This window comes from Macrobrachium rosenbergii, chromosome 14, assembly GCF_040412425.1.
Source record: "Macrobrachium rosenbergii isolate ZJJX-2024 chromosome 14, ASM4041242v1, whole genome shotgun sequence".
Classification (NCBI taxonomy): Eukaryota; Metazoa; Arthropoda; class Malacostraca; order Decapoda; family Palaemonidae; genus Macrobrachium; species Macrobrachium rosenbergii.
In genome coordinates, this window is record NC_089754.1 from 34,847,200 (window position 1) to 34,868,711 (window position 21,512).

The following is a 21,512-nucleotide window of genomic DNA, read 5'->3' on the forward strand; positions in this document are numbered from 1 at the left end:
AACTTCTTATCGTGCTCACCCCTAATATCTCACCCGTAAACACAACCTTCGTGCTATGAAAATTATAACTTTTTAATAACAACAAAAACATCACAACATCCTTTTCTTTCACCCTACATCTTCACCATCACCAGCACCCATCCTCCAACACTATTCAGTATTACGTCATCAGCACAACCGCTCCTCCAGCACCTCGGCTTTTTCTCCCCCAACCTGAAAACATCTTGAATGACTGAGAGAAAACAGACAACCAATCAAGGGATTAAACGTATTTTCAGAGAGCAAAATTGATTATTCGAATAAAAAAAGAGCGACGGAGAATATGAATTTATGGTATTTTTATATACAAGTTCATTATTATTATTTTCTTCTGAGCAGCAATAAAAGGGGTTTTAATTTTTGGCAGCTCTTGCAGTCTCCTTAACAGATAAAAGTTTAAGGATTAATCAAATCACCGAATAGATAGAAGAAAAAAAAACACACAATTCACTCTAATAGTTTTCCTCTTGATTCCTCAGAAATCACCTGAAAATTAATTGCGTATCCCAAAAGACGAGAAAAAAAGGGGAATAATTTTTTCCTCGGAGCCATTTGAAATAAAATCTAATTCATCAGAGGAGTCACGCACGGGTAATATTTTATAACCTCGTGTGTGTTATTATAATGGCTTTGCTGTTTACGTAACACAAGATGATTGATCGCAGTCTCAAAAATATCGAATGTATCTGCATTCACACGCCGATACAATGTTAATGCACAAGGTCCATATTATTCATTCAATAATTAAAATAAAATTAATTTCTATTCTTTGACCCCCGAAGGAGGGTAGCGCCACCAATGCACTTCACACGGTGCACTGTAGGAATTACTTAAGGTTCTTAGCAGCGTCCCTTCGGCCCCTAACTGCAACCCCTTCACTCTTACTGTACCTCCGTTCATATTATCTTTCTTCCATCTTACTTTCCACCCTCTGCTAACAATTGTTTCATAGCGCAACTGTGAGGTCTTCCTCCTGTTAAAGCTTTAAACCCTTTATTCTCAATTTCCCTTTCAGCGCTGAATGACCTCATACGTCCAAGCGCTTGGCCTTTCAAATTCCTATATCTATTTTTGACAAATTAAATCATTTAGTCAAAGTGAACGTCCATTAGGCAGAAACCTAGCTTCGTCTTCGTGGATAATACAAACATTCATGCATTTTCATTGTCTTTTCCATATAATTAGAAAGGTACTCAGCCGGATCATAATGCCTTATGGGAAGAAATCATGAAGCTTCGAGAGAAGAAGCTCAGTTGGAAATGAAGACGGCGAATAAAAAGCTGTTTGCTGAGAAGATTAACGTCTCCAGGCGAACGAGAATCGTGATAACGTACGTAGTCGATACGACAATTAGACACGTTATGCCCCCGGCTGAGACGAATGTACACAAGGCAAAGATTGAAGACGTTCACATAATCTATACAGTTGACGGTGTTTTATGCGGAAGCTAATATATCCTTTCTGCGAAAAAAGTGGTAATATAAAACAGGTTCGAGACAGCAGGTTCTCACCCTATGAGCGTTATGTACCATCCCGAAGGGCAGATCATGGTGTCTTAATATTATATATTTATTTAAGGGCCAGGGAGGGAGGCCCCAGACCCAGGGCTGGGCAATTGCAAGTCTAACCATGGAGTTTATTCTGCATGTGTATATGTATATGCATATATATATGTGTACATATATATCTATATATACACTCGTGTCTATATACAGTATATATACACACACATATATATGTATGTATATATATATATATATATATATATATATAATATATATATATATATATATATATATATATATATATATATATATATATATATATATATATATATATATATATATATATATATATAATTTAGGTAAGAACATACACACATAAATACAGACACAGGTAAAATGTATGAATTCAAATAGTTTTATTAGATAACAGACTAGATTGTTCAGTATGTATCTCTTGTAACTTAATGTATAAATTTATGCGATTTTAGAAAAATAATGGAACAGTTACAACTGATAATCTAAAATAATACGTTTGGTTACTTTTTCACAATACAAAACATTTTCAAGTATTATTACTTAAAGGATGAAATAATGAACATTTAAATGTTATCAAAAAGAAATCTCGTATAACAATTACTTGCTCATTAATTGGAAAAATTATAATTCACCAGCGCCGTAAAAATTCAGTTTAGTGCTGCATAAATCAGATACGAATTAATATGCTAAAGATTATTCATTTCATGGCCATAATAAAATAAATATGAAGTTCTAATCATAAACGCAATTTATTAACTGTGCGTAAAAATATTTTCTCACAATAAAAAAAATAGCTCTGTAAGCATTGATTGCGATTACGCTTGAGAGAGAGAGAGAGAGAGAGAGAGAGAGAGAGAGAGAGAGAGAGAGAGAGAGAGAGAGAGAGAGAGACTTATAAATTACCAATAAATCATAAGCATGACCTCATAATACACGACATAGGATAAGTAAAACTACACATATAATGGATGAAAATGAAATATAGTATTTGAAGAAATCTATAGCAAAAGTATTAAAAAGAAAAGTCAAGTTATACAATAACCTTTACAAAGAAGACAACACGAAATATTCCACGACAAAAACATTGTTCTTCAACTTTCCTTTATCATCAAATTGATGACAAAATAGTTGTAACAGTTAGCTGGGGCACCGAGTAAGCAAGAGGTGTTTACGTACATTAAAGCTGATGCATCGAAGCAACAAAAAATGTGTGTGTGTGTGTGTGTGTTTGTGTGCGTGTGTGCGCCAGCTTTTACTACTCACTGCTTAGTAATAGAGAAGACGTATTCTCGAGGTAAACACTTAGTATCATGGGAGGAAGCAACAAGGAAAACTTTCTTCTTATCCCCAGGAAGGAGGAGCTGGGGGAAGTTGTTCAATTTATGGGCACTTCCGTAATTCAGTAATTGTTAACACCACTACACAGAAGAGAGGAACGGGGTGGGAGGAGGGGAAGAGGAGGAAAGAGGAAAGAGGAGGGAGAGGAAATCTGGGAGGGGAGGAGCTACAGAGAAAGGAATGGGAAGGAACTTCGAGTCAGCGAAAATACAACAGAACAGAATTTCAGAGATTTTTCAGAGGCGGCAGATTAAGCTCTCACGATTCAAGAGATAATGCGGATGTGACTACAACAAAAATCATTATGAACGCCACTGACCAAAGGGAAAATGTTTCAGTGGTTTAATGACACGCGAGCTGAAAGGATGTGTGTGTGTGTGTAACTCTAAAACACATACCACGAAAGCACAGCTTACTGTAACTGAAAATTTACCCTCAGAGTCTATTTAAGGATACAAAACTTAAATATTTGACAGCAGGTATTCACAGAAATGATTATTCACGGAAGAGTTGTTTGTCCAGCCAGGCTGATTCAGAAAATGAAGATTCTAAACGAAAAACTGGTAATACCAAATTACAAAGCGAATCAAGCTATGCAAGCGATATCTCCATGCAATTCAGTATGAACTAAAGAGGAAGGCTTGTTGCACATCAAAGGAATAATTATCCGAAAATGATATTTCAAAATTTAGATACTCTAATGACCAGGGTACAAAGAGATGGCCTCTAATTCTATGGTTCGTTGGGCACTATAGATAGGTCATTAAAGTGGTTCTCGCTCAGTTGAACTAGTGGTTTTGTCTTCGATACAACACAGACAAGAGCTGGGCATATACACCGTGTAACCCATATACATATTTACATGCACAGCTTCAAAATATCTCAAGTACCAGTCATGAGGAATCGCATTAAATACGCACATAAATACACGAGAATAATACTCAACTATTCCGTTTTTACTTAACTGTATATGTATATATATATATATATATATATATATATATATATATATATATATATATATATATATATATATATATATATATATATATATATATATTATGCACACACACACACATATATATATATATAATATTTATAAACAAAACAAAACAACAGCAAGAGAAAAATACAAGACGGGTAAAACAGCAGCAGCCCTGTGTGCATCTGGTCCAACTTTTGAAATTGACACGAACTCGAGAGGAGAAGGAGGAAGAAAGAAAGTTGGGCCTGGAAGAGGAGGAGGAGGAGGAGGAGGAGGAGGAGGAGGAGGAGGAGGAGGAGGAGGAGGAGGAGGAGGAGGAGGAGGAGGAGGAGGCTGGAAGGAATAAGCATCGGAAAGATGTGGAAGGAAATCCAAGACTTCCATATCCCTTAAGATTATTTCCAATGAATACAAAATAAGAAGCGTTGACTCCCGCGACGACATAACAGAATGTATGCCATCTCTCTACAGGGCAGATACAGGGAAGTCTCTATCACGTGGAAATTGGTTGTCATGGTTTCCAGAGGTCTGGATGCAAACACTGCTCTCCATCCCGTCTGGTTTCCGCTACGCATTTCGAGGAAAATATTGCGTCTGGTAATAGCCGTCCTTGAGAGAGAGAGAGAGAGAGAGAGAGAGAGAGAGAGAGAGAGAGAGAGAGAGAGAGAGAGAGGAAGGGGGGAAAGGAAAGGAAGTTTTCAGAGACAGAGAAGTGCAACTTAAAAAGTCATTTCTAAAATATACTGCGCGCCTAAAATGCCTCCCGAAACAAAGTGCATAAATAAAAAAAAAATGCACCTTCAAAGACAAACGCTAAAACATACAGCGGGAAGAAAAATCATTTTTACAAATTTTATTGTTCTGGATTCAGAACTGGAACCGCACGAAAGGAAGGCGGGTCGTAATGGAGAGATAGAGAGAGAAAGAGAGAGAAAAAGAAAGAAAGAAACGGAAGCAAAAGACTGACGCCCAAACGAGGCGGAATGTTTTTCAGCCCAGAAATTGTCAGTGGAGTACACTTCCATTTCTCAAGACTTGGAGAGAACTCGTAAATAGAAGCGGGGTTTATTTTCATAAGCGTATTATAATATCCATCAAAAAGAAGGCTTTAGCCCTCAGATAATTTGAGCCAATCGTCGGCGAAAACCACATTCCAAGGTCGCCTTCGAATCGTCCCCCAATAACTAAAACGGAGCCACCGAGCTATCTTCGTAACTACCCACCGTGGCCTTCTTGTCCGCGACAGGTCGAAAAACAAATTTGGAGCTGGAACACAACGCCACTCAAAATGTTGTTTGAGAGCCGGTGCTCCCAGTGGGACAAAATCATCCGTTTCCTGAAACAACCCCAAGACAAGACCTGAATGGCAATTGTAATTCGGAATCAAAGGGGCCTTTTTCGTATACCGTCTAGACAAGAGGCGCACGGGGAAAGCATTCCTGCCTCTCTGCTTGAGATGATGATGGAAAACTTCCCCTTCCTAGAATCGAGTTGGTTGCTGTAAAAGAACAAGCCTTCTTTTCTCTCTCTCTCTCTCTCTCTCTCTCTCTCTCTCTCTCTCTCTCTCTCTCTCTCTCTCTCTTCAAAACTCAATATACATTCAAACTCGCCCCAAAACTGGACGAGGTAGAATGACACTTTCTGATGTAACAACATTATTTGTGATCGACATTTTTTTTTGCCTAAAGTGAAAGCATCTTTCATTTACTTCACTTATAACATTCATTTTTTTTTTTTTTTTTTTTTTTACAGAGCAGCTACAATTCTTCTTTACCTTTTACGAACGCCATTTTCACACATCCCTAAAAAAATTTCTTTTCAAAATAGGAATATTTCTGTTCAAAAAAAATCTTTGAGACTATTTTCATACACAAATGTTTTCATGAAAGAGAAAACCATTGTCCTGGAAAGATACTCAACTAAATGTTGACTCGCTACCGGAATAATGCATGAAAGATGTATTTGCAGTTGCTGAAAATACCCTTCAACAAAGGGGGCTTAATTGTGGAAAATACGAACAAACGATAAAAAAGAGAACAATTACTCCTTAGACTGCAGCTCCAATCAAACTTTTAACAAACACACGCACACAAACGAGTGCCAATTAAGAACGGAGAACATAAAAATGAGTTTCAATTTAACGATGAGGGCTAGACAAAAAAAAAAAAAAAAAAACTTGTAGTTTCAGATGGAGATCTGTTATGCCATCAACACTGACATCTGAATTCAATATTCCCCATCCGTGGACTCCCACTATAAATTAGCTTTTATATCATGAAGATGCCACTAACAATATATATATATATATATATATATATATATATATATATATATATATATATATATATATATATTATATATAACAATTGTTTTCCTTTCCATAAAGCTCCGCAGTCTATCTTTTCGACATTTCAGTAGATTCCTTGTAGAGAGAGAGAGAGAGAGAGAGAGAGAGAGAGAGAGAGAGAATTCTTTTTCTAAACAATGTGAATCTTTGGAATATAAGAGGTTACAGAAGTGATAATTGCAAATTAAGATACATTAACAGAAACCGATACAAACTCTGGAAAATTCAATAAAAGGGACACTAGTAAATGCATCTCGCTATTTTACACATAAACTCTATTACTCACAAAAAAAATCTTTTTTGTTAACGAAAAAGCTGTATTTCACAGGTTCGAACAAAGATTCTTTAGCACAAGTGAAAAGGAGAATAACCCTAAAAGCGAACAAAAAGAAGACAGAGTTTAAAGATTCAGAAAATTATGTACATATATAACAGCAAAAGATTGGAAGAAACAGAAATGCACAAAAAAGTACCAAGAAGAAGAAGAAGAAGAAGAAGAAGAAGAAGAAGAAGAAGAAGAAGAAGAAGAAGAAGAAGAAGAAAACTACAAAAATCAACGTTAACAAAATGTAGCAAAAATATACATTTAGAGACGTACTCGCAAAAAAAAAAAACAAGGGACAATAAAAGAGAAAAATGAGATAAAGAGGAGGAAAAAAAAGGAGGGCAGGGAGGCAAGAGGTCGGGGACGGAGGTACAACAAGGGAGTTAATAAAAGTGTGTGTGGGGGAAAGAAAAGAGAAAGTTAATAAATGAGTTGGGTAGCTTGTGTAATTAGCCATATCTTCAGATTCTCGAAGAAAAGTTGCTCGAGAATCACCCGGGAGGGAAAGTATTTTGCGTGTTATAACGGAAGGGAAGTAATTACCGAAATTTAATGATACTTGCGAGAAGATGTTTTCGAAAAACTCCGCGAGGAATGGACACTAGACACCAATCCCGTGAACAAAGTTTGAAGACATAGTTTTTCATCTGGGAAGTTTTTTCTGCTCTCTCTCTCTCTCTCTCTTCTCTCTCTCTCTCTCTCTCTCTCTCTCTCTCTCTCTCTCTCTCTCTCTCTATTCTTTTCATATTTGTTTTTTCCTCTGAATTTCATCTCGCCTTCTCATGTTTCACTTTTCATGACGGTTATTCACTTGACTCTGGTTCTCTTCAGTTAGTCGTCACTATAATTCTTTATCGAATGATTCAAAAATAAATGTGTACTATGAAAAACATATACAAAAAAACACGTTCACTTAAGCGAGAGAGAGAGAGAGAGAGAGAGAGAGAGAGAGAGAGAGAGAGAGATTCACACTGTAGAGAACAAAAGACTTCATTCAACGGAAAGTTGCGTAATTTACTATCACATAACAAAGACAACCCGTCGGGCGAAAGACAAAGATCTCCTCCTATACAAACGAGAGAGAGAGAGAGAGAGAGAGAGAGAGAGAGAGAGAGAGAGAGAGAGAGAGAGAGAGACAGAGAGACAGAGAGAGAGAGAGTAAAAACAATATAATGCCAAATTCAATACGTCCCTCGCACACACGGTCGGTAACCAAATAAAATGAAAAGCGAATAAAAGCCAAGATGCGCGAAGGGAGGATAGTCAAAAAATCGCCGCTTGTACCGGCGTAATGGATTTGAACTTTCTTCCGGCCACGGATATCGGGATAACCCGGTTATAATAACTGGATATTATCCAACTGGCGAATTTGCTTTCGGCTTCCCCCAATGGCGACCCCTCTTCGCAATGCAATATTTCGCTTGACTGGGTCCTGGCCTTACTAATCTTGGACTGATCTAACCCTAAGCTAAACTAGGGGGTTTTTAAAACCCCTTTTACTACGCGCCCTCTGTGCCCTCCACAACAAAATCAATTAAGCGAGAAAAGAAATTACCGTGTTTAAAGCACAATCAACGAACGACCCGAATTAGTATCGACTTTCGGAAATTTGGTGGAGGAGGAGGAGTTCTCGCCGAAATACGATGCTGTCAACTTTTTTTATTATGGTCGATAATGCTTCATTTGAGGGAGTAAACGTACAGTACATCAAATGTTTAATAAACATTCAGAATTTTAGTACCACAATATATTTCTGCGGGTGTTCCGCTCACGGCCGACCAATACCCTTTAAAAAAATACGAGAAAAAGAAATAGAGATAGAATCGGTAGGAAGGGGAAGGAAAAATAAAACCTGAAATAAAAACAAACAAATTATATCTTTGTTTATTTTTCCTGTTCTCTTCAGCGCTTTGGACTGACAATAATTTCTACCCAGATTCAAAACTGTTGCCTTCATAGGGGCACTTTCAGGACCTTCAAAATAAAAGATGATTTTATTTATTAAGCAAATATCCCGAAACACTAAACGCTTCTTTTCTTGTCAAAGCAACAAACATTAAAACATTATTCGTCATGAAATCGACAAATTTGGCTGCATTACAGTTCTGTCTGTGATCAGACTCAGAGGAAAACCATGTTTTTTTTTTTTTATATTTTCTTTACTGGAACAAGTCAAATATCACTGCCTTAAAAAAAAGTATCAGAGATCTCAAACAATCAATAGGGAGCCGACAACTTTATGTATTTTGGAAGAAGCAAAAGGAAAAACGTTTTAATGACGATGAATTCGGAAACTCAAGGTACAGTGATGCTCTAAAACAAATTATTCCTCTCTCTCTCTCTCTCTCTCTCTCTCTCTCTCTCTCTCTCTCTCTCTCTCTCTCTCTCTCTCTCTCTCTCTCTCTCTCTATATATATATATATATATATATATATATATATATATATATATATTCTTATAATTATATATATATATAAATGCACATACACACATATATATTTATAAATAAAACATCAAAGCTGACGACCGCGAGAAGAGGCAATATATACATACGAGAACCAAGATAGTAATACAACTGAGAGCCACGAGAAGAGAAAAAGAGAGAGAGAGAGAGAGAGAGAGAGAGAGAGAGAGAGAGAGAGAGAGAGAGAGAGAGAGAGAGAGAGTATTAAGAGGACGAACCAAACAGAAAGAGTAATAAAGTTCGTAGATTTCTTAAAACAAATTGCAGAGGGGAGAGGAAACTCGGTTAGGAAGATTAACTATTTGGAAACCCATACCGTGCAAGATCCAGAAAAATATTTGTGACAGAGAGAGAGAGAGAGAGAGAGAGAGAGAGAGAGAGAGAGAGAGAGAGAGAGAGAGAGAGAGAGAGAGAGAGAAGTAAAAAATGCGTTGCATATGTCTGAGGAAACTGATCTTTCTCTATAACTGCCTGGAGGATGTGGGGTACACAAACACACATCTTTATGTATTGTATATGTATATATGTATGTATACGAATATATATATATATATATATATATATATATATATATATATATATATATATATATATATATATATATATATATATATATATATATATATATATATATATATATATATATATATATATATATATATATATATATATATATATATATATATATATAAAGATGTGTGAAATAATTCTAAGTGAACCTAATTGGAAGAGATTTACTAATAAGATTTAAAGACTTGAAGCCTGAGAAAAATTAAGTATAACGGCTATAAAATAAATATTACTCAGGCCTACTGCAAAAAAAAAAAAGTAAAATAAAAAACAAAACGATCAGCCTAAAAAGAATTCGAAACAAAAGCAAAACAAAACAAAAAAAAATAAGAAAAACATCGCGCACACACGCAAAAGGAAACGCACTAAAAATAAACGAGCTGAAAATAATAAAAATTGGGGAAAAAAATTCTTAGCCCAGAGTTCAGACAAGAACCAGAGAGAGAGAGAGGGAGGGGGATAGTTGGGGGTTGGAATACACCGGGAATGAAATATAAAGAAAGCAATAATTGGCGAAACGGAACATTTAAGTCAAGGCAATGAAATATGGACGATAAAGAACTCGTAAAAGGAGCGCAGGACCCATAAAAACCAGTCACTTGCATAAAGATCATACAAAGTGCAGAGGCAATTTAGCCTTTTTATTATTTCATTAAACTCCCGGGTTATTGGCTTTTATTCCTCCACACACTCGTAATTCATATTCAGGAACCCGAGACGCGAAGTGCAGTTCATCACTTCAAAGATGCGAATCCAAATACAATAATGTTCTTCCCTTTTCTCGATCCCGTCGAGAGAGAGAGAAAGAAAGAGAGAAAATAAGGGAAAATCAAACAGAAAACTGCAGGGGTTCTTTATCATGATCGACAAGGTCTTAAATTTCCTTCTTCCTTAACCCACAAGAAGCACGCACGTAATTCCACGTATAATATATGATTCATGAATGTGTGAATATATATATACAAAACATATACATATATATATATATATATATATATATATATATATATATATATATATATATATATATGTATGTATATATATATATATATATATATATATATATATATATATATATATATATATATATATATAGAGAGAGAGAGAGAGAGAGAGAGAGAGAGAGAGAGAGAGAGAGAGAGGAACAAGATTAAGAATATTTGCTAAGGAAGAAATCTATGCATACATTAAGAAGATGGAAAAGTTAAATAACCAGACGACAATACAATATGAACGTAAGAAGGCAATAGGGAAATGCAGGAAGAAAACGGAATGGGCAAAAAGAATAATAAGTTAATTAGTAAAGCAGAAGATTTGGAGAAATTGGAAAAGACTTTGATGGGAAGGAAGTGACAAGCAAAAGAACGATAACTAGAGAAAGAAGGAAAAGGAGGGAGTTTAAAGATGACAAGCGAATTGTAGGGTACAAGGAGGCTATAAATAAGAACAGCTGGAAACGAAGACAACTGATAAACAGCATCCAAATGACAAAGACGGAGCGGAAAATTGATAAAGGAACTGGGGAGGGAGAGAGAGAGAGAGAGAGAGAGAGAGAGAGAGAGAGAGAGAGAGAGAGAGAGAATTCTGTGAAGGCTTAAAGAAACAACTGCGAACATCTAAATGGAAGTCGAGAACTTCGGGAGAAGAAATTCATCAACTGTACCAGAGATGAAGCCCCGTCCTCTCTCTCTCTCTCTCTCTCTCTCTCTCTCTCTCTCTCTCTCTCTCTCTCTCTCTGATTCCATTTCTCCAGCTATCATTCCCATCCCCTCGGGAATGGGAATGTGGGGGGGGGGAAATCTGCCTTTTTAATCAACCGACCACATCATCTATTAAACCCAATGACAGCCTAATTGAGCTACTGTTAGGGATATTGGCATTTCACAAATTGCTTGTCTCACAACTTGGCACTAAACAGCTTTCCCTGGCTGACTTCTCCGACGAGATAAATACATATTGAGAAAAAGGAATATCCCTTTATCCCCCAACCCCCTACGTTCCTAATTTATGATTTAATTAAGGGATATATCAAATCAGCGTCCGTCCGGCCAATTCCAAGTTAATTAAAACCATTCCAGATTGCAATAAATCGGCCCCCCTATCCATGTTTTCTCCTGCTGCTGAATTCTTCCTTTTCATAAATTGTGTAAGAGTCGAAACTCCGTTTCAGCTTTTTAAACTCACAACACACGCAGATCACTCTCTCTCTCTCTCTCTCTCTCTCTCTCTCTCTCTCTCTCTCTCTCTCTCTATATATATATATATATATATATATATATATATATATATATATATATATATATACATACACATACACAGATATATACACACAAACATATATGTAGTGTATATATATATGCATATAACTCAAAATTAGCTAAACAAAGTGATATAAAACATCAGTTCTGCGCGGAAGCTATTATGTATGCGCAAGCTCGCGTTGGCAAGAAGGTCTATGGGGGGGAGGGAGGTATCTGTCAAAATAGGATGGGTGGAGATAGCGGTCATATTTCCATATAGGCCTAACCTTTGTCATAACTAAGAGACATTCTGTCCCCGAGATCTAAATGCGAAATCACTGCTTCCATAACAAAGAATTAGAGCTGACAGAAATAAAAACTGTTTAAATTTAGTCGTAATTTGATTTGTGTAAGAGCTCCATTGTAGAATCACAAAACATTTCTGAAGTAACTTTAGGAAAAATATTTAAAATATATGGGGTCAGTCATAATGTGACACTTTCTCAGATTCTCATTATAGAATCACAAAACAATTCTGAATAATCGTTTGCAAAAATAGGAAAAGGCCGGTCATAATTTGGCATTTTCTAAGATTCTCACTACAAAATCAAAATATTGTTGAAGTATCATCAATAAATATAAGATTTAAAAAACAGACATAATTTGACCTTTACCTATGATTTCCATTCGAAAAAACAAAATATTTCTGAAGTATCATTAGCAGAAAAGTAAAATTTAAAAAAATGGTCATAATTTGACCTTTTCTAAGATTTCCACTACAAAAACACAAAATATATTTGAAGCATCATTTTTGAAGAAAAAAAAAAAAACTGGGCTAACAGTCTAGACAGCAATGAAAGCAACTATAATAAAAGTAATAACAACATCAATATTTATATAAAAAAATAATTGAATGAAAACAATCAAAGGTACAGGGAACCTCTACAGAGCACCATCGTCACTAACCGTCTTTGCGTTAAGCAAGGCTCCAGCGATTATAAATAACCAAACTAAAAAAAAAATTTAAAAAGTGCAGCGGTAACCTCGCTCGTCCCGTATTCATCAGACGCAATTTAAAGGTCGACTTGTTTACTAAAATGCAACCCTCCAACAGCCATCGCCGGCCAGGCAGGGCAAATAACACACGACTGGTGAAAATTAGTTTCGGCCGTTACTCCCTTAATTTGGCTAACAAATAAAACAATGGAAATAAAAAGGTAAGAAAGGAGTCATAAAATCAGGTCGACAACGGACGAAGGCGTATACGATTTCCTCCTATAACATACACAGATGGGGTTCCCTTCTACAGGACCTATTTCCTGAAACATACACAAAGGGCATTCCCTTCTACAGACCCTACTGAAACATACACAAATGGTATTCCTTTCTACAGGACCTGTTTTCTGGAACACACACAAAGGTCATTCCCTTCTACAGGACCTGTTTTCTGAAACATACACGAAGGGCATTCCCTTCTACAGAACCTATTTTCTGAAACATACACAAAGGGCATTCCCTTCTACAGGACCTAATTCCTGAAACATGCACAAAGGGCATTCCCTTCTACAGAACCTATTTTCTGAAACTTACACAAATGGTATTCCTTTCTACAGAACCTATTTTCTGGAACATACACAAAGGTCATTCCTTTCTACAGGACCTGTTTTCTGAAACATAAACAAACAGCATTCCCTTCTACAGGACCTATTGTATTTCCTGAAACATACACATATGGAATTTCCTTCTTCATGACCTATTTTCTGAAACATACACTAACGGGGTTCCTTTCTACAGGACATATTTTCTGAAACATACACAAATAACATTCCCTTCTACAGGATCTATTCCCTTCTACAGAAGCCACAGAGAGTCATTCCAAAAGTTGCCACAGAATTATGGTCTGACCTGCCAACAAAAACTAAATCTTTTTATAATTTTTTTATTTAGAACACCATGAAAAAAATCCCTTCTGAAACATAAACAAATAGCATATCCTTCTACAGGAGCCATTCTCTTCTACAAGATTCGTCCCAAAAATTGCTACAGAATTATCAAATGACCTGCGAAGGAAAACACAACCTTTTTCATTTTTTAAAACTACGATAAAAAATTTCCTCCTGAAACCTACACAAACAGGATTCCCTTCTACAGGAGCTACAGAGATGCAACCCAAAAACTGCTACAGAATTATGAACTGACCTGCAAACGAAAACACAACCTTTTCTTATTTATTTTTTTTAAAGAAAACCATGCAAAAAATACGACGAAAAAACCCCGAAAAGAGTGGATGAACCAATGCACCGTCAGAAAGTTCATGTTTAAGTTGTTATTTATACGCTGTGCCGGCAGGGGGCAGCAGGTGCTTGTTAAAACTTCATTCTTTCAGAGATTATAATTACCGTCATCTTATTCAAAAGAGACGACGTTCGCCGGACAAGAAAAAGAGAATAACGATGATAATAGGCAACAGGAGGAGGAGGAGGAGGAGGAGGAAGAGAAGGAGGGGAAAGGGGGGATTAGGAAGAGAGAGAGAGAGAGAGAGAGAGAGAGAGAGAGAGAGAGAGAGAGAGACGGGGAAATATCGGAAAGGAAACATGAACAACGAGAGTAATAGCTGAAATAATGATGATGACAATAGCACAAAAATTTTAAAGGACTTTTAAATATGACATGGCTAATCATAGTCCTAACGGGATTAAAAAAAGAAAAAAATATTCATTGTGTCCTTGTGTAGCTGCGACGGAGTTGTCGCTGATGTGTTTAGTTAGATCTCTCTCTCTCTCTCTCTCTCTCTCTCTCTCTCTCTCTCTCTCTCTCTCTCTCTCTCTCTTTTCAACAATTTCATCTTGCTTCCTCGTTTACACATCTTTCATTTCTCCATTCGTTTATGCCATCGTCCTCGTTCATTCGTAGACGCAATTTTACCAAATGTGTGCTTTTGTCTTATTTTTCGGTTTACTAATTATGCTTAGATTTCATCGGGGGGGGGGGAATCGCTAATGGATGACCAATGTTAATATCATTAACAACAGTAGCTATGGAGGTAGCTACGACCCATTATTCAAATTATCAACAGCAGTATTAGTAGCAGCAGGAACACTGATAAAGATATGAACCACAAGGATATTCCACAGTTAACCCTCGCGTCTTTCTTACATGATTCTTTCAAGCCGCAAAGAAAAGCCTCGAAGCGGCTGTACATTTAAAAGCAGAGAAGAATACAGTGTTTCAGTTTCAGTCTAAGCCGACGTGGGAATCAGTTTCTATAAGTGTTGTAACTGAAAGAATACGCAAAACACAGCCAGCCATGTATATTTATGTATATTCATGTATACACAGAAGCGAGAGAGAGAGAGAGAGAGAGAGAGAGAGAGAGAGAGAAACTAGTGCGTCTAAATTGGGATTGCTGAAGCCCGTGAAAAAAATATGACGCCAGGTCCACTTTATAAAAATCCGTGTTTATAACAGTAATTTTCTTCAAAGGAGATTGCAGTATTTCACGAGAGAGAGAGAGAGAGAGAGAGAGAGAGAGAGAGAGAGAGAGAGAGAGAGAGAGAGAGAGAGAGAGAGAGAGAGGCGCTAATAACTGTATAAAGCACGCTTATACACATTATATATATACATATATATATATATATATATATATATATATATATATATATATATATATATATATATATAAATAAAATATATATATATATATATATATATATATATATATAAAAATATATATATATATATATATATATATATATATATATATATATATATATATATATATATATATATATATATATATATATATATATATATACATATACTATTCCTGTAGGTTAAGACCAACAACCCATTCACATAAATTTAATACATGTGACAGAGAGAGAGAGAGAGAGTGAGAAAGTGACTCGATCAACGACAGACTCTCCATGTGGAAGACACATGGGGTTGAATGTGGGTTGCAAATTACCGAAAAGACTGGTCAGAGACTACAGTAGGCAGACTGCTGGACAACCCAGCGCTGATTTGTCCCAAACTACCAGATCTATTATGGAGTGAGTTCAGGGTCCACAAGAGAGGAGAAGATAGCAAGGCTGAATTGAAACTGGAATATAAAATTTGGGCCAAAGACCAAGCGCTCGGACCTATGAGGTCATTCAGCGCTGAAACGGAAATTGAGAGTAGAGAAGGTTTTAAAGGTGAAACGGGAGGAAAACCTCGCAGTTGCACTATGCAAAAATTATTAGGAGAAGTTAAGTATACCTGTTTTACCAGACCACTGAGCTGATTAACAGCTCTCCTAGGGCTGGCCCGAAGGATTAGACTTATCTTACGTGGCTAAGAACCAATTGGTTATTAGGAGAGGGTGGGAAGTAAGATGAAAGAAAGAGGAATAAGAACGGAGGTACGGTTAAATGAATGAAAAGGGTCGCAGCTAGGGGCCGAAGGGACGCTGCAAAGAACCTTAATTAATGCCTACAGTGAACCGCGTGAGGTGCAATGATGGCACTACCCGCCTACGGGGATAGCTAGGCTTAAAGGGCAAGTTTTGGTCTCAGTGAGTTCAATGGATGGAAATGAAACATAGAAAATTGCTGAGTGACGAACAATTTGCATTACATTCCAGTAATTTTCCTAATAACTCCTCAAATCACTTGCTTATTGACAATGGCAAAAAAAAATGTCATTTCAGAGTCTTAATGTATAATGAAAATAAAAAGAAATACGCGTCCACGGGGGTTAAGTATATTACTGCTTCACATTCTTAGTCCAGTGTACGTGAGAGAGAGAGAGAGAGAGAGAGAGAGAGAGAGAGAGAGAGAGAGAGAGAGAGAGAGAGAGAGAAGGCATGTATGATAACAGTGTTTTTACTGTCTAAACCTCTACTAATCCTTTTCCTTTATCCAAAATAATACAACGAAATATTTTTTCCCTGCAAATTTTGGTTTATAAAAACCCAAATGCGTAGTCTGTTATTTTATTAGAAGCTTATTTTACTGACGAATATTCCCAGACACACTACATCTAAATACCTTCATAGATATGTACACAATATTCTCCAATCGCATCTGAACACCTGATACTATTTGAAACAAGATAACAAATTTCTGAAAGCATTATTCAACAAGATATTACATTTCTGAAAGTATTACTCACATCTAAATAATAATATTGCAGTACAGTTCAGCTTTCATTCATTACAACATCCTTACCTTGTTCATGGAGATATACCTCTAAATAATACTTTTTAAAAGGCAAGAAGACTGAACGAGATTGCAAGCACACGGTACGAGATACCTCATTAACCTGCTCGGGTTACGCTGCAACAGACATGCAGAGAGAGAGAGAGAGAGAGAGAGAGAGAGAGAGAGAGAGAGAGAGAGAGAGAGAGAGAGACGTACCTCAATGCTTTGTACTCTGAATCTCTAAGAGAGAGAGAGAGAGAGAGAGAGAGAGAGAGAGAGAGAGAGAGAGAGAGAGAGAGAGGGCGACGTGCCTCAAAGCTCTGTACTTTAAGTTTCTAAGAGAGAGAGAGAGAGAGAGAGAGAGAGAGAGAGAGAGAGAGAGAGAGAGAGAGAGACACCTCAATGCCCTGTACTTTGAGTTTCTAAAAGAGAGAGAGAGAGAGAGAGAGAGAGAGAGAGAGAGAGAGAGAGAGAGAGAGACGTACCTCAATACTTTGTACTCTAAGTCTCTAAGAGAGAGAGAGAGAGGGAGAGACGTACCTCAATGCCCTGTACTTTGAATTTTTAAGAGAGAGAGAGAGAGAGAGAGAGAGAGAGAGAACCACGTGCCTCAAAGCTCTGTACTTTAAGTTTCTAAGAGAGAGAGAGAGAGAGAGAGAGAGAGAGAGAGAGAGAGAGAGAGAGAGAGAGAGAGAGACTTACCTCAATGCCCTGTACTTTGAGTTTCATGTGATCCTCTCGGGTGGTCTTCCCGTCCTTCCTCTTCTTCCAGCAGTATCCATCCCTCCGGTAACGCACTTTCTTCCTCGAATACAGCAGCATGGAACCACTCTTGGGTCTGGAAAGGAAAACCGAGAGCCAGTCAGTTACAGTACATTATTACTGTCAATAAAAAGATAACTTTACAACCAGGATATATCTATGTTTAAGTGTCCCATTTCCTATGGTGAGAAGGAATGCCAAAATGTTATTGTAATTAAAAAATTTTATATATATATATATATATATATATATATATATATATATATATATATATATATATATATATATATATATATATATATATATAGAGAGAGAGAGAGAGAGAGAGAGAGAGAGAGAGAGAGAGAGAGAGAGAGAGAGAGAGAAATAAAACTAATGAAATGAAAGCCAATGTAATAATAAAATCTCTCTGAATACGAGATAAAACTTAATAAAACACAAAAAAACATGAGGCAGAATTAAGAAGTACTGATATATATATATATATATATATATATATATATATATATATATATATATATATATATATATATATATATATCACGGATAGTTGTACTTCTAAAAACAACACGACATTTGACTAAAACTGTAACCAGTACCACCAAGGTTATTCAGTAAAAGAAGAATGATTGAGAAAACCTATTACAACCACACAGCCATACCGTATGATTGAACAATGCTCAATCATCAGCATCTAGTTTACACCCTGTCAAATCATTCATCTTTAACATTTATTTCCCATGCACTCTCTCACGTATTTCTGGTACTTACGATATTTCGTTTCAATACTTCTTCCGTTCAAGATGGAAGAAATTTCTTAGTCCTCCTCAAATTAGTCCTGTTTGTGATATCGAACTGGACTTTGATCTTTGTTTTTCAAATATGCTTTACTTTTTGCCAAATATCTTCGTTTCAGATCGTAATCTTCTATAATTGTTATGCCAATCAACTATCTATCTGTCTATCTATCTATCTATCTGTAAGTGTATGCATAAACACACCACAATGTTTAAATTTTACTCAAGCCTTGCTCATAACCCTCCGCATAATACTTACAAATACATACAGTTACTATAAACTACAAAAAATGTCGCCATGTTACCCAGCACAAAATGACAGGCACAGTAAAAGGTATAAAAGGCATTCCAAGCACTCAATAGGTATTACATGAATAAACCTGCAACCCATATAACTAAACCCAATGGCCATTCTGTACAAAAACAAAAGCCGTTTCCCTGCCCCCGAAGCAAGTGCACAAACATGCACGCTTAAAAATAATTGGAGAAGGGAAGGCCCCTTATTTCTGGGCTAACCAAGTCCTCTGCCAGCAGCATCCAGATATGCAAGCAAGCAGAAGCAGCGGCAATCCGCAGTAGTAGTGGAAAGCACAGCTATTCTGTGCAAAACCCCGAAAATTCGTCCCCCACTGCAAAATCCCTAAACGATCTGACTTGTAAAATTTTTGTCGTTGGGTTTGGCCGCCACTAAAATTTATGTCTGAATCGGTGGTTGAGTGAGTCTATCTTTTTTACCCCTTCTCTGCGCGCGTGTGTGTGTGTGCCTCTTTCTGTCTCCCATCGGCAGTAGTACCAGCACCACCACCAGCAGAAGCAGAATTGGCGCGACCATCGAGTAACGACAGTATTTGTATGCGAGGGACCATCGCCAGCTTTTTCTATCACAATATCATTCCCTTGGATTTCCAGCCACCAGCCGAACATGAAAGGCTCTCGCGAACTTCCCCCACTTTGCATCAGATCTATATGTACACACATACATACACACATTGGTGTGGGTTTTCCGTGGAGCTGTTTTCCAATTATATTTATGTGCCTTATCGAATCTCTACAACTGTGGCGACCGTGTCACTGCGCTCCTTTCCTCATAAAACACTGCCAGGACTGGAGGAGCTGGTTAAAAAGATGGTCATATAAATTCTGCACTTTTTTTAAGAAAGCACACCGATATGCAAAGTGCTTACTTTTTCCTGAAAAAATATAAACTGTCATAAATTATAAATTCATAAAATACCCAAACATAATGAACTTCACAGTCGTTTAAACAACATACAATGAAGTCAACGTAAAAATTCATTTTTTGCTTGGTGACGATAAAGAGAGAGCGAAAGAGAAAAACTGTTCATTTAGGACACATTTTGCACATTTTTGGCGCATGTGCGTGTGTAACTGCACATGATTTCAGAAGTTTATGTAACGACCAAAAAGTGAGGTCTTACAATTTTTTCCAAACTAGGATCTCCTCGATAGATGGACGTTTAGAGCCAATTTTGACAGGGTGTACTATAGATGTGACATCTTGCTCTCTCGCAATAGGGAGCAAACTATTGGTTTCCAGATTTTTTGTTTTGTATCAGTGACCAATGCGAACTCTCTCTTTTAGGTTATTCGTGCGCGAAGCCCATCTGCAGAAAATGACCCAGCAACAGGATCCAATCCCATGGAAGGGTTGTGCATGGGCATGGGTAAACCTCAACTTTGCGCCAAGGCCAGAGTAGGATTTAATTTTCTGGTGAGGTTAGATTAGGTCTACAACCTGTCACTCAGGGTTGTCCGGGTTAGAACACATAGGTTAGGTCAGATCACGTCAAGTTAGGTTATCAAATCAGTGTTTACTTTGGATTAAATATAGTTATAAATCCTTGTATATCCGTGGGAGGGGGCAATAAGAAGTAGGTCATTCCAAACAGCCGTGGGAAAGGACATTACGAAAGTAGGTCATCCCAAACAGACTTGAAAATAGCCAGAAGGCTAACGCCATAAAGAACCACCCTAGCTGGGGATAAAAAGCTTACATATAATACACACACACACACACACACACACGCACATTTAGACAGATAGATAGATAGATAGATAGATAGATAGATAGATAGATAGATAGATAGAGATAGATAGATAGATAGAAAACGAAATCTCCCGTAATGCCACAACAATCGTAAAAGAGACAATGCCGACGCCAGAGGAATTTACGAGAAAATCCCGTAAAACAATGACATGGCTAGTTTATGAAGAGCCTTCCTGACCCCTCTTATTTGTCAGGATTTACTAACACGCCGCCTTTGCATCCCACGAACCTTCTGTCTACCTTTATCTCTCTCTCTCTCTCTCTCTCTCTCTCTCTCTCTCTCTCTCTCTCTCTCTCTCTCTCTCTCTCTCTCTCGCAAGATCCCGTTATCTTGAAAATTCAATGTCCCTGTTGACTTACGAAGTGAATTATGCATTTGGCCAAGTGTCGTGGGTCACAATTGAGAGAGAGAGAGAGAGAGAGAGAGAGAGAGAGAGAGAGAGAGAGAGAGAGAGAGAGAGCAGACATGGAATGTCAGCACTCGACAAGCTAATGCGCAAACCACTACATTTGTGAAAATATTCAAATATTCTCTCTCTCTCTCTCTCAATAAGCATACACACACACACACACACACACACACACACACACATATATATATATATATATATACATATATATATATATATATATATATATATATATATATATATATGTATATGTATATGCAAATATATGTATATATCTTAAACTGATTTCTTGATATTCCGGTTTCTCTTCATCCTCCACGGAGGGTCACTCACGGTAATCAGAAGTTACCACGGATTCCCGGAATCTGACTATATTCCTGTTTTAGGAACTGATATTTCCTCTGACATACAAGTATGTGTGTGTGTGTGTGTGTGTGTGTGTG

At 37.0% G+C, this 21,512-nt stretch overlaps 1 protein-coding gene across 4 annotated transcripts in view; it reads right to left on the bottom strand.

Annotated features, from left to right (window-relative positions):
• Nucleotides 1-21,512, bottom strand: part of Camta (Calmodulin-binding transcription activator) — a 1,022,478-nt gene that overhangs the window by 63,158 nt on the left and 937,808 nt on the right. For all 4 annotated transcript variants that reach the window (XM_067116405.1, XM_067116406.1, XM_067116407.1 and 1 more), the window contains one exon: nt 17,735-17,870. In XM_067116405.1, the coding sequence (XP_066972506.1) occupies nt 17,735-17,870 (136 nt within the window). The remainder of the gene's footprint in view (nt 1-17,734; nt 17,871-21,512) is intronic.